The sequence below is a fragment of the Hypanus sabinus genome, chromosome 20 (assembly GCF_030144855.1).
Source record: "Hypanus sabinus isolate sHypSab1 chromosome 20, sHypSab1.hap1, whole genome shotgun sequence".
Taxonomy (NCBI): domain Eukaryota; kingdom Metazoa; phylum Chordata; class Chondrichthyes; order Myliobatiformes; family Dasyatidae; genus Hypanus; species Hypanus sabinus.
The window spans coordinates 68,872,599-68,889,062 of NC_082725.1; the positions used below are offsets into that span (position 1 = coordinate 68,872,599).

At 38.8% G+C, this 16,464-nt stretch overlaps 1 protein-coding gene across 15 annotated transcripts in view; it reads right to left on the minus strand.

Annotated features, from left to right (window-relative positions):
* Positions 1-16,464, minus strand: part of ulk4 (unc-51 like kinase 4) — a 712,463-nt gene that overhangs the window by 392,824 nt on the left and 303,175 nt on the right. For all 15 annotated transcript variants that reach the window (XM_059945716.1, XM_059945717.1, XM_059945718.1 and 12 more), the window contains one exon: positions 6,400-6,521. In XM_059945716.1, coding sequence (XP_059801699.1) covers positions 6,400-6,521 — 122 coding nt within the window. The remainder of the gene's footprint in view (positions 1-6,399; positions 6,522-16,464) is intronic.

The window sequence follows — 16,464 nt, forward strand, 5'->3', positions numbered from 1 at the left end:
CAACTAATTCTACAGATGATATCTCCTGCGGAACACTTTGGGACACTTTTAAAGCGTATATACGTGGACAGATTATTTCTTATTCTGTTGGTTTGAGGAAACGTACTAAGATGGAAACTCTTTTATTGGTTGATAAAATTAAAGAGATTGATAAGAAATATTCGATTGCTCCTAGTAAGGAGCTTTACAAACAAAGGGTTGAACTTCAAATGGAACATAGTTTATTACTTACATCCTCGATTGAAAATCAATTAATGAAAACTAGATCTGATTTTTATATACACAGTGATAAACCTGGTAAACTGTTAGCTAGTCAATTGAAGAATGCTTTGGTTAAACGTCAAATCACTAAGATTTGTCAGAAGAATGGGAATTTGACAGTTAATCATGATGAGATAAATAAGGCATTTCAAGACTTCTATACCTCCCTGTATCAATCTGAATTTCCTCAAGATCATAATACCATGTCTGATTTTCTTGGGAAATTAAATTTTCCAAGATTATCATCTGATGATCTTTTAATATTGGATACTCCTATTACGGATGTAGAAATTAAAGGGGCTATTTCCTCAATGAATTCTGGGAAAGCACCGGATCCAGATGGTTAGACAGTTGAATTTTTTAATTTTTTTTCCGCTACTCTTTCCCCTTGGTTATGTAAGGTTTTTGAGGAAGCCATTAGATTGGGGAATTTGCCACAATCTTTTTATAGAGCTTCCGTTTCTCTAATATTGAAGAAAGATAAAGACCCTACTAACTGTGCTTCCTATAGACCAATATCTTTATTGAATGTAGACTCCAAGATTTTTTCCAAGGTACTGGCATCTAGATTGGAGAAGGTATTACCCAAAATTATTTCAGATGATCAAACTGGTTTTATTAAAAATCGCTATTCTTTTTTTAACATTAGGAGATTGTTGAATATTGTTTATACTCCCTCACATGACACTTCAGAATGCGTGATTTCATTAGATGCGGAGAAAGCATTTGATAGAGTTGAATGGCCTTACTTATTTAATGTGTTGGAGAAGTTTAATTTTAGACCAATATTTATATCATGGATTAAATTGATTTATCATACTCCAGTAGCCTCAGTGTTTACCAATAATCAAAGATCTCCCTTTTCTCGCCTATTTCGGGGCACTAGACAAGGATGTACTCTTAGTCCATTACTATTTAACATTGCCTTAGAACCTTTGGCAATTGCCATCAGACAACCACAGGATATTTTGGGTATTAATCGTGGGATGGACATTCATAAGTTATCTTTGTGTGCAGATGATTTATTACTATTCATTTCTAACCCGGAGAAATCCGTCCCAGCAGTTTTATCATTATTGGCTCAATTTAGTGAGTTTTCTGGGTATAAGTTAAATCTTAATAAAAGTAAATTATTTCCTTTGAATAAACGGGTCCCAATTTATGGAAATTTACCTTTTAAATTAGTTAATGATTCTTTTATTTATTTAGGGATCAAAATCACAAAAAACCATAAAGATTTATTTAGATTTAATTTTTTACCCTTAATTGATCAGATTAAAGGTTTTTTACTAAGTGGTCACCATTATCTTTATCCCTAATAGGTAGGATGAATGCTATTAAGATGGTTATTTTACCTAAGTTTTTATATATTTTTCAAGCGATACCAATTTTTATTCCGAAATCTTTTTTTTCTTTGTTGACTCAAAAATTTCTTCATATATATGGCAGAATAAAAATCCCAGGTTAGGTAAAATATATTTACAGAAGACAAAAAAGGAAGGCGGGTTAGATTGTATTATTGGGCAGTTAATATTAGATACTTGTTATGCTGGTTGAAAGATGGGGGTGGATCTTTCGGCCCTCGTTGGGTGAGTTTAGAAACTAAATCTGTATCAGCTTATGCTCTGGGTTCTATTTTAGGGTCTTCTCTCCCTTTTGCTCTTTCTAAATTGCTGAAACGAATTGACAACCCGATAGTTAAACATACTTTACGTATATGGTTTCAATTTCGGAGATTTTTTGGGTTGACTCAATTCGTTTTAAATAGTCCTATTGTATCTAATTGTTTTTTCCACCCTTCCATTATAGATCAAGCTTATTCGGCTTGGAAAACTAAGGGATTACTGATTTTCTGATTTATTTTTGGACAATTGTTTCATGTCTTTTGAGCAATTATCCAACAAATATAACTTGCCTAGATTTCATTTTTTTAGATATTTACAGATTAGACATTTTTTAAGTTCTGTACTCCCTACGTTTCCAAATTTTGTGCCTTCAGATATTTTGGAGAGTTTATTTGAATTAGACCCTTTTCAAAAAGGGCTTATTTCAAAACTTTATAATATAATTATGAAGATACGTTCAGAGCCCCTTTATAAGACCAAAAAGGACTGGGAAAGAGAGCTTAACATTATTTCTAGTGAAAATTAGGATAGAATTCTTCAATTAGTTAATACATCATCATTATGTGCCAAACATTCATTAATACAATTTAAGGTCGTACATAGGGCCCATATGTCCAAGGATAAATTAGCTCATTTTTACTCTCATATTAGTCCTATTTGTGATAGATGTCAATCTGAAATCGCGTCTTTAACTCATATGTTTTGGTCTTGTTCATTTTTGGAAAAATATTGGAAAGATATTTTTGATATTATTTCTGTGGTTTTGAATATTGATTTACAACCTCATCCTATTACCGCAATTTTTGGTTTACCAATGTTAGACTCACTGCATTTATCTTCTTCAGCCTGTCGAATGATTGCATTTCTAACTCTGATGGCTAGAAGATCTATATTGGTGAATTGGAAGGAAATTAATCCTCCCACTGTATTTAATTGGTTCTCTCAAACTATGTTATGTTTAAATTTAGAAAAAATTAGAATTGGTGTTTTTGAGACTTCTATTAAATTTGAAAAGTTATGGAGACCATTTATTCAACATTTTCATATGATGTAATATGACCCTGTGCCAAGTTCATTTGATTTCCCAGCTTTTAGCTTATGTATGTTGCGAGGACCGGAACTGACGGCATTGATGAATATTTATTCTTGTGAGATATTATAAACAGCCCCCTTTTTTTCTCTCTCTCTTTTTTTTGCTTCTTTTTTCTTCTATATTAGTTATTAGTTATTAGATTAGTAGATTAGCTAGTTTTGCATTATATATTTTTTTTCTTTCTTTTTTCTGTTTTTTTTATATCATATATTATGAAATATTTAGACTTACCATGTTCATACATATATTGTATGGCTTATGTCTTGGTAAACTCATTTATATTGTAACTATTGTTTATGTTTTTTTTCATATGTAATGGAATTTGTATGTTTGTAATTTCTTTATCAATATATCATTTGTATTCTGTCCATATTACTAATAATAATAAAAAGATTTAGAAAGAAAGAAAGACATCACCTGGATCCAAGCAAATGGCCCCCCCTTTATCATTGAGTGTCCTACCCACTTGATCCTCAAGTTCTCCTCTTGCATGTACAGTATGTATAGAATATCTTGGGAATCCCTTTAATCCTACTTTCATAGCCCCTCCTGGCTTTCCTAATCCCTTTTTTGATTTCTTTTCAGGCTTCTTTATAATCCTGAAGGGCTCTGTTTGATTCTAGCATCCTAAGCTTTACCTACTTTTCCTTTTTCTTCTTTACTAAATTCATCACCCCTCTTGACATCCAGACCATGATGTAAACAGTTAAGATACCTCGTTGACTTTGAGAGATCTTCAAAGTTCAAAGTAAAAGTAAATTTATTATTAAAGTACATTTACATCATCTTATACAACCCTGAGATTTATTTTCTTGATGGCAATCACAGTATATCCAAGAACCATAAAAGAATCAATGAAAGACTCCACCCAACAGGGCAGACAACCAGTGTGCAAAAGATAACAAACTGTGCAAATACAAAAGAAATAATAATAAACTAAAAACAATAATTATCTAGACTATGAGATAAAGATTCTTTGAAAGTGAGTCCACAGGTTGTGGGAACAGTTCAGTGATGGGGCAAGTGAAGTTGAGTGGAGTTATCCCCACTGGTTCAAGAGCCTGATGGTAGAGGGATAAAACGATTCCTGAACCTAGTGGTGTGAGTCCCAAGGCTCCTGTACCTTCTTCCTGATGGCAGCAGCAAAAAAAGTACTTGACTTTGATAGTGGGGTTTCCTGATCAGGGATGATGTTCTCCTGCGGTAGCACTGCATGCAGATGTGCTCAGTGGTTTTACCCATGATGGACTGTGCTATATCCACTACTTTTTATATGAGTTTCTATTCAAGGGCATTGGTGTTTCCATATCAGCCTGTGATGCAACTGATCAACATATTCTTCTCTACACATCTATAGAAATTGTCAGTTTTAGATGTCATGCTGAATCTTCGCAAGTTTCAAAGGAATTAGAGGCACTGCTATGCTTTCTTCATAATTACTCTTACATGCTGGGTCCAGAACAGGTTCTCTAAAATGAAAACACCAAGGTATTAAAAGTTGCTGACTCTTGCCAACTTTGATCCCACTCTATGAGGACTGGTTCATGGATCCCCAGTTTCCTCCTTCTGAAGTCAATAATCAGCTCCTTGGTCTTGTCGATATTGAGAGAGAGGTGGTTGTTGTGGCACCACTCAGACAGATTTTCAATCTCCCTTCTCTATATTGATTCGGCCAACAATATTCGTGTCATCAGCAAATTTAAATATGACATTGGATCTGTGCACCTGTACTGACGAAGATTGCAGAGGAGACGCTGTTGCTAATCCGAACTGACTGGGGATTGCAAGTGAGGAAATCCAAGATCCAACTGCACAAGAATGTATTGTGGCCTTGTTCATAAAGCTTATTGATTAGTGTTGAGGGGATGGTAATATTGAATGCTGAGCTGTAATTGATAAAGAGCATCCTGATGTATGCATCTTTGCTGTCCACACATTGAAGGGTTGAGTGAAGAGCCAATGAAATTGATTTTACTGTGGACTTGTCCAAGTCAGGCAGGAGTTCCTCAAACAGACAGCTTCATGAATACACCCAAGTTTTGAGAAGAAGAGAAAGCAAAATACTTGAGAATTTGGAAAGCTCCCAACAAGTCATACACAAGTCCCATGATATTATGTTCGGTGGAAAAAACATTTCCTTTATAATATTCTTCCATTGTAAAGATCTCAGAAGAAGTGAGTTGAGGAAAGGTGGTAAGTAGGAGGTAACATAAAATATTCTGCAGATGCTGGACTTGAGGAACATACACAATGTGCAGGAGAAACTCAGCAGGTCAGGCAGCATCCATAAGGAGGAATAAATTATTGACATTTTGGGCCAAGGTCCTTCAACAGGACTGAAAAGGATGAGGAAGAAGCCAGAATAAGAAGGTGGCAGAGGAGAAAGAGTACAAATTAGAGGGTGATAGGTAAAATAAAGTGAGGGGTGCGTATGGATGGGGGAATGAAGTAAAAAGCTGCGAAGTGATAGGAGGAAGAAGAAAGGGGCTGAAGGAGGAGGAATCAGATAATTAGGGCAGTTGATCATGGAAGAAACAGAAGGAGGAGGGACACCACAGGGAGGTGACGGGCAGGAAAGGCGAAGAGTTGGTGTAAAAGGGGAGCCAGAATGGGGAATGAAAAGAGAGATGAGAGAAGGGATAGAAATTACCAGTAGTTCGAGAAATCGATGTATATGCCATCGGGTTGGAGGCTAGACACGTAGAATAAGAAGTGTTATTCCTCAAACCAGAGAGTGGTTTCATTGTGGCAGTAGAGGAAGCCATTGTCTGACATGTCAGAATCAGATGGGAAATCATATTGAAATGGATGGCCACTGGGAAACTCTGCCTTTTGTGGAGCGAAGGTCGTCAACAAAGTAGTCCCTCAATCGAAGTCAGGTCTCATCAATATAGAGGAAGCTGCACTGGGAGCACTGGATACAGTAGATGATCCCAACAGACTCAAAGGTCAAATAATACAACTGTGAGGTTGATTCACTGGGGGCAGTGGGGGTGGGGAAAGAAACCCAATTGCAGATCAGATGGTATCAATAGTAAGGGAGGTAGGATTTGTGATGTTAAAGATGACATCGAATTCTCTGGCAGTGGCCCAGGTAGGGTGGCACATTCCAGCTAATACCTGTCAGTCCACATATTAAGCCTAGTTTCACTGATTGAGAATCAGATATAAAGCAAATATGCTCAATTTATTACTAGTCAGTCTGTGCTTCTGATAAAACAGCGACATCAATTTTCGCAACAATTACTGAATTTACTGTTATTGGTATGTATATATAACCCCTGTAACACCTTGAATCAATTCCCCATCTCCCTACCACCACCCTCTTCTGCATTCACCCACCTTGAGGCAGTGCAAATATTTAATAATTAAAGCTTTGCCTTCCTCAGTTACTAATTAAATGCCAAGAAGCTGAATTACCTGAGCCGTCACAAGATGGAGCATTATAGGCATCATTGGAAGGCACGTCTTCAAATGTTTGGCTTGAATTGTTGAAGGATGTTTGCGTCCAGAAACATTACACAAAGCAGAGAGTACATCACCTAGATGTCAAACAAGTATTTATAAATTGATTATCAAACCAATTTCATGAACAAACTTATGGACAATGCAGCAGTCTGGCTAGTAGAGCTGATGTTCTCCCCATGAATACACTGTATTCCAAAAGCAAAGTGATACTCAACCGGCAATATAGTCCAACCCTGACTGAAAGGGGAGTAAAGCTTATGTAAAAGCAAAAGAGAGGACACACAACAAAGAAAAAATTAGTGGGAAGATAGGGGATTAGGAAGCTTTTAAAAACCTACAGAGAGCAACTAAAAGAATCATTAGGAGGGAAAAGATGAAATATGAAAGCAAACTAACAAACAATATTAAAATGGATAATAGAAGCTTTTTCAAGTACGTAAAAAAATAAAAGAGCGGTGAGAGTGGGTACAGGGCCACTAGAAAATGAGGCTGGAGAAATAATAATGAGGGACACCGAGATGGCAGATGAACTCCATCAGAATTTTGCATCAGTCTTCACTGTTGAGGATAATAGCAGTGTGCCAGATGTTGTAGTGTATGAAGGAAGAGAAGTGAGTGCAGTTACTATTACAAGGGAGAAGGTGCTCAAAAAGCTGAAAAACCTAAGGGTACATAAGTCATCCAGACCAGATGAACTGTACCCTCGGGTTCCGAAAGAGGTAGAGTAAGAGATTACGGAGGCATTAGCAACGATCTTTCAAAAATCATTGGACTCTGGCATGGTACCAGAGGACTGGAAAATTACAAATGTTACTCCACTCTTTAAGAAAGGAGGAAGGCAGCAGAAAGAAAATTATAGACCAGTTAGCCTGACCTTAGTGGTTGGGAAGGTGTTGGAGTTAATTATTAAGGATGAGGTCATGGAGTACTTGGTGTCACAGGACAAGATAGGACAAAGTCAGCATAGTTTCCTTAAGGGAAAATCTTGCCTGACGAACCTGTTGGAATTCTTTGAGGAGATTACAGGATAGATAAAGGGGATGTAGTGGATGTTGTATATTTGGATTTTCAGAAGGCCTTTGACAAAGTACCACATATGAGGCTGCTTACCAAGTTAAGAGACCATGGCATTGCAGGAAAGTTGCTAACACGGTTAGAGCATTGGCTGATTGGTAGGAAGCAGTGAGTGGGTATAAATGGATCCGTCTGGTTGGCTGCCGGTGACTAGTGGTATTCCACAGGAGTCGGTGTTGAGACTTGCTTCTTTAATGCTGTATATCAATGATTTAGATGATGGAATAGATGGCTTTGTCGCCAAGTTTGCAAGTGATACAAAGATTAGTGGAGGGGTAGGTAGTGTTGAGGAAACAGGTATGTTGCAGAAGGACTTTGACGGATTAGAAGAGGCAATAAAATGGCAAACAAAACACACTGTTGGAAAATGCATGGTCATGCACTTTGGTAGTAGAAATAAATGCGCAGAATATTTTCTAAACGGGCCTCACCCTGAGTATTGTGAAGAGTTTAGGGCTCCTCATCTACAAAAAGACATGCTGGCATTAGAGAGGGTCCAGAAGAGGGTCACAGGGATGATTCCGGGAAAGAAAGGGTTATCATACAAAGAACGTTTGATGGGTCTGGGTCTGTACTCGCTGGAATTTAGGATGAGTGGGGATCTCATCGAAACCTTTTGAATGTTGAAAGACCTAGAAAGAGTAGATGTGGACAGGATGTTTCCATGGAGAGAGAGAGACTAGGACAAGAGGGCACAGCCTCAGGATAGAGGGGCATCCATTTAAAACAGAGATGCGGAGAAATTTCTATAGCCAGAGAGTGGTGAATTTGTGGAATTTGTTACCACAGATAGCTGTAGAAGCCAAGTCGTTGGATGTATTTAAGGCAGAAATTGATAGGTTCTTGAATGGACATGACATTAAAGGTTACTGGCAGATTGGGGAATGGGTTGAGGCCATGTGATGGATCAGCAGAAAGAAGGTTTTATACTTTGATCAGTTGGGCAGAAAAGTGCAAAAGGAGTGTAACTAGATGTGAGCTACTTCAAAGCAATGGAATGCACAATAAATGGGAATATATTCTATGGTGTGGTGGGATAATAGGAACGTTGGACTACAGATTCATGATATGAGGAGAAAGGCCTATCCCAAAAAAACAGTACACAAATATTCTGAAGCTGTGTCCTCCGGCCCGAGACTCTCCCACCATTAGAAACATCCTCTCCACATCCATTCCAACAAGGCCTTTCACCAATCAATATGCTTCAATGAGGTCACCCCTCATTCTTCTGATTACTAGTGAATACAAGCCCAGAACCATCAGACTCTTCATATGACAAGCCATGCAATCCTGGAATCATTTTGGTGAACCTTCTTTGAACCTTCTCCAGTTTCAGCACATCCTTTCAAAGATAAGGGGCCCAGACGTGCTCACAATACTCCAAGTGAGGCCTTACAGGTGCTTATCCTTGCTTTTATATTCCAGTCTTCTCGAAATCAATGCTAATATAGCATTTGGCTTCCTCACCACTGACTCAACCTGAAAATTAACCTCTAGGGAATTCTACATTTGGACTCCGAAGTCCCCTTACATCTCAGTTTTATTTTGTATTTTTGCTTCATTTAGAAAATAGTCAACCCTTTTATTCCTTTACCAAAGAGCTTGACTATATACTTCCCAACACTGTATTCCATCTGCCATTTCTTTGCCCATTCTTCTGACCCAAGTCCTTCTGTGGCCTTTTGACTTCCTCAAAACTACCTGCTCTCCACCCATCTTCATATCATCTGCAAACTTTGCAACAAAGTCATCAATTGCATCATTCAAATCATTGACATATAATGTAAAAAGAATTGGTCACAACACAGACCCCAGTCACTGACAGCCAGTCAGAAGAGGCTCCCCTTATTCCCACTCTTTGTCCTCTGCCAATCACTCACTGCTTTATCCATGCTAGAATCTTTCCTGTAATACCAAGGGCTTGTAGCTTGTTAAGCAGCCTCATGGGTGGTACCTTGTCAAAGGCTTTCAGAAAATCCAAGTACACAACATCACCAGATTCTCCTTTGTCTATTGTGCTTTTTATTTCTTCAAAGAATTCCAACAGCTTTGTCATGCAAGATTTTCCCATCAGGAAACCATGCTGACTATGGTCTAGTTTATCATGTGCCTCCAAGTACCTTGAAACGACATCCTTAATATTTGACTCCAACATCTTCCCAACCACTGAAGTTAAACCAACTGGTCTATTGTTTTCTTTCTTCTGCCTCTCTCCCTTCTTGAAGAGTGGAGTTACATTTGCAATTTTCCAGTCTTCCAGAACCTTTCCAGAATCTAGAGATTTATGAAGGATCATTATTAATGGCTCCACGATCTCTTCAGCCACCTCTTTCAGAATTCTGAGGTGTACACCATCTGGTCCAGGTGACTTAACTACCTTCCGGTGTTTCAGTTTCCCAAGAACCTTCTCTCTAACAAGGGTAACTTCACACACTTCATGCCTCCGGACACCATACAGCTAGTGAAGACTGTGCAAAGTTAGTTTGTTTGTTTGCCATTTCCTTGTCACCCATTACTACTTCTCCAGCATAGTTTTCCAGCTGTCCAATATCCACTCTCGCCTCCCTTTTACACTTCATCTATCTGAAGAAACTTTTGGTGTCCTCTTTAATTTTATTGGCTAGCTTACTTTCATATTCCATCTTTACCTTCTTGATGACTTTTTTTGTTGCACTCTGTTGGCTTTTAAAAGCATCCCAATCCTCTAACTTCCTGCTAATCCTTGTTCTATTATATGCCCTCTCTTTGGCTTTTATGTTGGCTGTGACTTCTCTTGTTAGCCGTGGTTGTGTCATCTTTCCTTTGAAATACTTCTTCCTCTTTGGGATGTATATATCCTGTGCCTTCTGAGTTACTTCCAGAAACCCGGGGTCTTGGTAGATAATTCAGGAACAAGGCTTGACTTGGAACTAATAGTCCTAAACACCATGGAGTGAGGTTACTCGTACACAAGTCAACCAATGAACTGACACCTTTTAGTAGTGGTGATAGGATTCTTATACTACTCTGGTTGATGGAATACAGGTGTTCTTAATTATTGGAACCTAGGAACAGATTGGGAACTAAACAAGGTGTTAAAGGCCCAATTCCTGAGTAAGACAGCCAGGTGCCAGCAGGGACCATGACAGAATTGTTCTAAAAAGCCTTCTTGTAGGACTCTAGAAATTCCCCCTCCTGTAACCCTGAATTTCCCAATCTACCTGCAAATTGAAGTTCCCCATGACTATTGTAACATTGCCCTATTGGCATGCATTTTCTGTCTCCTATGGTAATTTGTAGGCAACATTCTTACTACCGTTTGGGTGTTTCATGACAACTCCCATTAGGGTCTTCTTACCGCTGCAGTTCCTTAGCTCTCTCATGTTACAGGAAAGATAAGACTGGACCGGAAACTTATGACTTAGACTGTAAAATGTTAGGCACCAGAAAGGATTGGATAGTCCCTTTTAGACCCAAAATTCTATTAGAACAGTAGGGAATAAGAAAATGCAAACAAAACAGACATCATTTTCAAATTTGCAGACAGGTCAGTAGTGTGAATGGCAGCATTTTGTAATAATGGGAGCGGATGGTAAAAATAAAAGACTAAAATGTGGACTTTTTAAAAAAAGCCTTTGTAACAGTTATGGCATCAGGGAGGTTAAATGACGGCAGGAACCAATAGATTGCTTGAATGTTGCAATTCAAACACATTTTGTATTTAATGAGTAAAACTCAGTTTTAAAAATAGCCTTTCAGATTCACTTCCTGGAGTAAGTTTCCAGATATATTTTCTATGTCTTGAGGTAATTCTGAAGCAAGAAACTTATTGGTAGAACAATTTTGGAAGTGAATGAATCACGTGTTCTTAAACTTGACAAAAATTTAAACTGCAGTATAAGCAAATAACTAAGCCCTCGGAAATATTATCACAGTAATGAAATCTTATTGGGACCCCTACTGTCATGAAAAAGGGAAGGACACAGTATTTGCACATTTAGAGCACTGTGCATGCAGTTTAGGCATCAGGCAAACTCCTTTGTGCAGTGTAAGTTTTAATACATGCCACTATCTTGAGAACTTCTGTTGACAGGAGCCACTGCAAGTTTGACTCTTCCAACCCTGAAGCCTATTTCAGAAAATAGGAGCTGTGAAGTAACTGAGTATTTTATTAACGGTATACATTAAAAGGATGTTTTAAAGCCAGAGTTGCTTAAGAGCAAAAGAATTAGGAGCGGAGCAGACCATCCAGCCCCTTTGAATCTTTATTGATCATCAAGAACAAAGAATATTTTAAAATGACCTTTTATATCCTAAGCAGCGCACTGTCAGAGTAACTCACAATACTTATGGCTGATCTATCTCAGTAACATCCTCTAGGCCAGGGGCTCCCAACCTTTTACCATTAACCAAGAGGTCTGTGGAGCTTAGGCTGGGAACTCCTGCTTTTATGTAATGCCCACAGATCTACTAATCTCTGTTTTGAAAGAACACAATGACCCAGTCTCCACAGATATCTGGGTAGAGAATTCCTATATCAAAATCAGAAACAGGTTTAATATCATTGGTGTATGTCATAGAATTTATTGTTTTATAGCAGCAATACAGAATAATAAAATATGATAAGTTACATTAAAAATACATTTTTAAATTAAGTGCAAAATGAGAGCAAAAAAAGAAGAAAATGGTGAAGTTGTGTATATTGGTTCACTGTCAATTCAGAAATCTGATGGCAGAGAGCAAGAAGCTGTTCCTAAAGTGTTGAGTGTATACCTTCAGGTTCCTATACCTCGTCCTATATGACAGCTATGCGAACAGGGATGCCCTGGGTGATGGGGTGCTTAATGATGGATGCTGCCTTTTTAAGGCATCACCTTTTGATGATGTCTTTGATGCTGGGGAGGCTGGCTGAGTGCACAGCTTCCTGCAGGTTTTTCCAATCCTGCACAGTGGCCCATCATCCTCCTCATCAGACTCACCAGTAAACAAACTAATAATTCCAAAACTGTGACTGCTGGTCCCAGATTTCTTCATCATGGGAAACTGTGAAGGAATCAATTTTTCTTTAGGGTTTTCGTAGTTCAAGGCCTATAATAATGTGTAAAAGTACAGTAATTCCTCATTCCTGCCAAACCATGAAGACTACAAAATTATATTAGCTTCCTGGAGTTGTTGAGTCATAACAGCAAAACTGGTCTTTTGGCCCAATTCATCTATGGCAAGCAACCTTACTCAGCTGGACTCATTTCCCTGCATTTTACCCATGGCCCTCCAAACCTTTCCCATGCATGTACCAGTCCAGGGTTCTTTTAAACATTGTAATTGTACGCTGCTCTACCACTTTCTCTGCAGGTCGTTCCATATGCCCACCATCTTCCGTGAGAAAAACTTGCTCATCAGGTCCCCTTAATGTCTTTCCCCTTAAACCTGTGGCTTCTAGCTTTAGGCTTTCCTACTCTAGGAAGAAGTTCAAGTTTATTGTCATCTGACTGTACACCCTGCCAAATAAAACACCATTCCTCCGGATCACAATACAAATATAACACACAGCACATAAAACAAAATACTACCACAAATGAGTTAATGAAATATAATTCAAAATGGATGTAGTGTGCATCACAGGCAAACAGGTCACTGACCTAGTGACAAGACCTTGGTGCTGCCAGGATATTCATTAGTCTCACAGATTGTGGGAGGAAGCTGTTACCCAGTCCAGTAGTCCCTTTGCTCCTTTATCTCCTTCCTGATGGCAGTGGGTCAAAGAGAATTTGGGATAGGCGGTAGGGATCCTCGGCCTTTCATCTACAATGCTCCCTGTAAATGTCACAAATAAGGGGGAGGGAGGCCCCAGTGATCCCCTCAGCAATCTTTACCGTCCACTGTAGGGTCTTGTGGTCCGATGCCTAGTTGCTTCCACACCACACAATAGTGCAGTCAGACAGAACATTCTGGATGGTGCTTCTGTAGAAAGATGTTAGAAAGGGGGCGCAGAGCCTTGCACACGTAAATCTCCTCAGAAAGTGTACAGGCTGCTGTGCATTCTTGACTAATGAGAAGATGTTGTGGTTCCAGGTTAGATCCCTTGTTATGTGCACATCGAGGGACCTTGTGGTATTCACTTTCTCCATGGCAGAACATTTAATGAGCAATGGAGTAGCTGACCTATCCTTCCTGAAGACCACAACCTTCTCTTTTGTCTTGTCCATGTTGAGACTGAGGTGGCTGTTCTCACGCAATTTGATAAGCCTGTCTGTATGCTGACCCTCACCTTTGTTGCTGATGAGGCTGTTGTATCATCAGGCAACATGACGATGCGCTTTGAGTTGGATCTGTAGTGCAGTCGTGAGTTGTCAGTGTGAACAGCAACAAGCTGAGCACAAAGCCCTGGGGAGCACCAGTGCTCAGCATAATGGAGCTCTAAATATTGTTTCCAACTCAGACTAACTGAGATCTTTCTGTCAAGAAGTCCAAGATACAGTTACAGAGCCTCTAAATGCCAAGCTTCTATTTAATTCGCAGTACTCTGCTCCCCTCACTGATTGGACCTCTGGAATGTCCAAACGCCTGCAAAGTTCTCCTTTTATACTAGATTTGCTGACCTGCGAGTAACATCTTCGAAGTGCTCTCCTCCTGACGAGTAATCTTCCCGATCTCTAAGCTGTGTACAAACCTCTGCAGTCAGCTGTAGACAAAAATTCTGTTCCCTTCCACCTTTTCTATATTCCTTATGGTCTTAAAAACCTCCATCAGGTCAGCCTTCAACCTGCCTTCTTCAGGGAAGACAACTGCAGCCTAACCAGTCCATCCTTACAGATCAAGCTCTCAAATCTTGGGAACATTCTTGTAAATCTTTTCTACAACCTCTTTAGCATAATTACATTTAGTATAGTATGGTGGTCAAAATTGTACACAGTATTCCAAGTGCAGTCTCACTAACATCTGAAATATCCCAACTGTTCTACTCAATGCCCTGACCAAGGTACCATGTCTTCTTCAGCGCCATATCGAAATGTGTAACCACTTTTCGGGAATTATATAAACATCGCTGAAGTCTCTCTGTCCTGCAACTCTTTCCAGGCCCTTATCATTTACTGTAGAAGTCCTGTCTTGGTTTAACTTTCCAAAATGTAAAACTTTATACTTGTCTGAGTTAAATTCAAACTACTTTGCCCACTTACCCAGACAATCTCGATCCTGTTTTAACATTAGATAACTTTTCTCACTGTTCATTGTATCACCAATATTGGTGTCATCCACAAACATCTTAATCAGGCGCCAACATTCTTATCCAAACTATTAATATATAAGAACAACAGGGCCTCAGCATGGATCCCTGTAGCTTACCAACTAGTTATAGGTTTCTGGTCTAGGAAATAATCTTCCACCATCATTCTCTGCTTTTTACCATCAAGCCAATTATGAATCCAGTTAGCTGGCTGACCCTGAATTTCAGACCAGCTTACTATGTAGGGCCTTGTCCATATAAACTACTTCAACCTTGCCCTCATCAATCCTCTTGGTCACCTCTTCAAAAAAAACTCAATTACATGCAAAAGACCGTGCTGATAACCCCAATCAGCCACCCTCCAGTTTCCTGTGGCTATCACTGTTCCCATCATTGAATTCCCTAGCTTCCACACCTTTCTACAAGAAGTATTTACTTAAGATCCTGCCTGTTTCACTTAGATCCACACAGAGATGATCCTTAAAGGGAGTTTTTGCTCTAAAAATACATAAATAATTCTTTGTGATAAAGGATTCTCCTTTATTTTATAAGCTAAAATATCCCCTTTTTACCTTCCTGATTTGCTTCTTAAGTGTATTTCTTCATTCTTTACACCCTTCAATGAATTTGCTTGATTCCTGCCTATGCCTGACCCATGCTGTCTCCTGACCAGAACCCTGGTACCACTCGTTAACCAGAGTTCCTGAGTCCAGGCAGCATGGCCCTCATTCTAAATCCCACTGCCATTTGCCAGGTGTTCCTTGCAGCTTCTCCCAATGAACATTTACAGGTTCCTTTCTAATGGTATCAAAATCAGCTTTTCCCCAACTAGCTTTTAGACTAGTTTTATCTTCTTATCTTCTGTGGGGACCAGTCCTTTTTCTTCCATACCTATTTTAAAACTAATAGAATTATTGTTAGAATATTATAAATGTTGTTATTGATGTTCACAATGAACTGAGGGTACCTGTGTACTACTCTAGATGTTACAACTTGCACAAGAATTTTATAGCGGTGTTAAGCATTGACACCAGATCACACTGAATTGCAAAACTGGTTACCAGCATCAATCAGAATGTGCAGATACAAAACTCAACAAACTCTGCACCTTATATGCATGACACTGAATTGCTTGTCATCCTGCTGGCAAAATAGACTTCACTTTACAGGTTGCCACATTCTCAACAGAACAACTGCTCAGGGTAAGGGTCAGAAGTGAGAAGATAGTGATAGTGAGCATCAGTGAGCCCATCAAGGATGTACATCAATGGTTTTTGCAACTCCACTGGCCTCACACTTAGTTTGGTATTATTTAAAAACCACTTCTGATTGGCAATTTTTATTGCTCCCTTTTAGTTAGCTAATATGTCCATCATAGTTTACTGAATGTATCCAGCCCAATAAAATTGGAAGAACAATTCTCAGCTTAGGTTTACTTGTGATGGTAGTTACTTTTCAAAGGAAATTCCTAGCTTTGTTTATGATGTACTGTACCGAGCAGATGCACAAAAGTATTCAAAAATAATATATATTTCTCTTGCTTTAGGATGAGAATTTTTCATAGCAGGCACATCAAGTTCTGGTACTTAAAGCAAAAATCAACATTATGATTAGTCAATCAAACACTTCACAGAATGACAGTGTCATATGAACTACAGTCAAATTTAGATATCCATTTGCTTATGTCACAAAAAACTTGCATAGCCTGTAAGATACAGAGTTTCGGACAATAAGCAAAT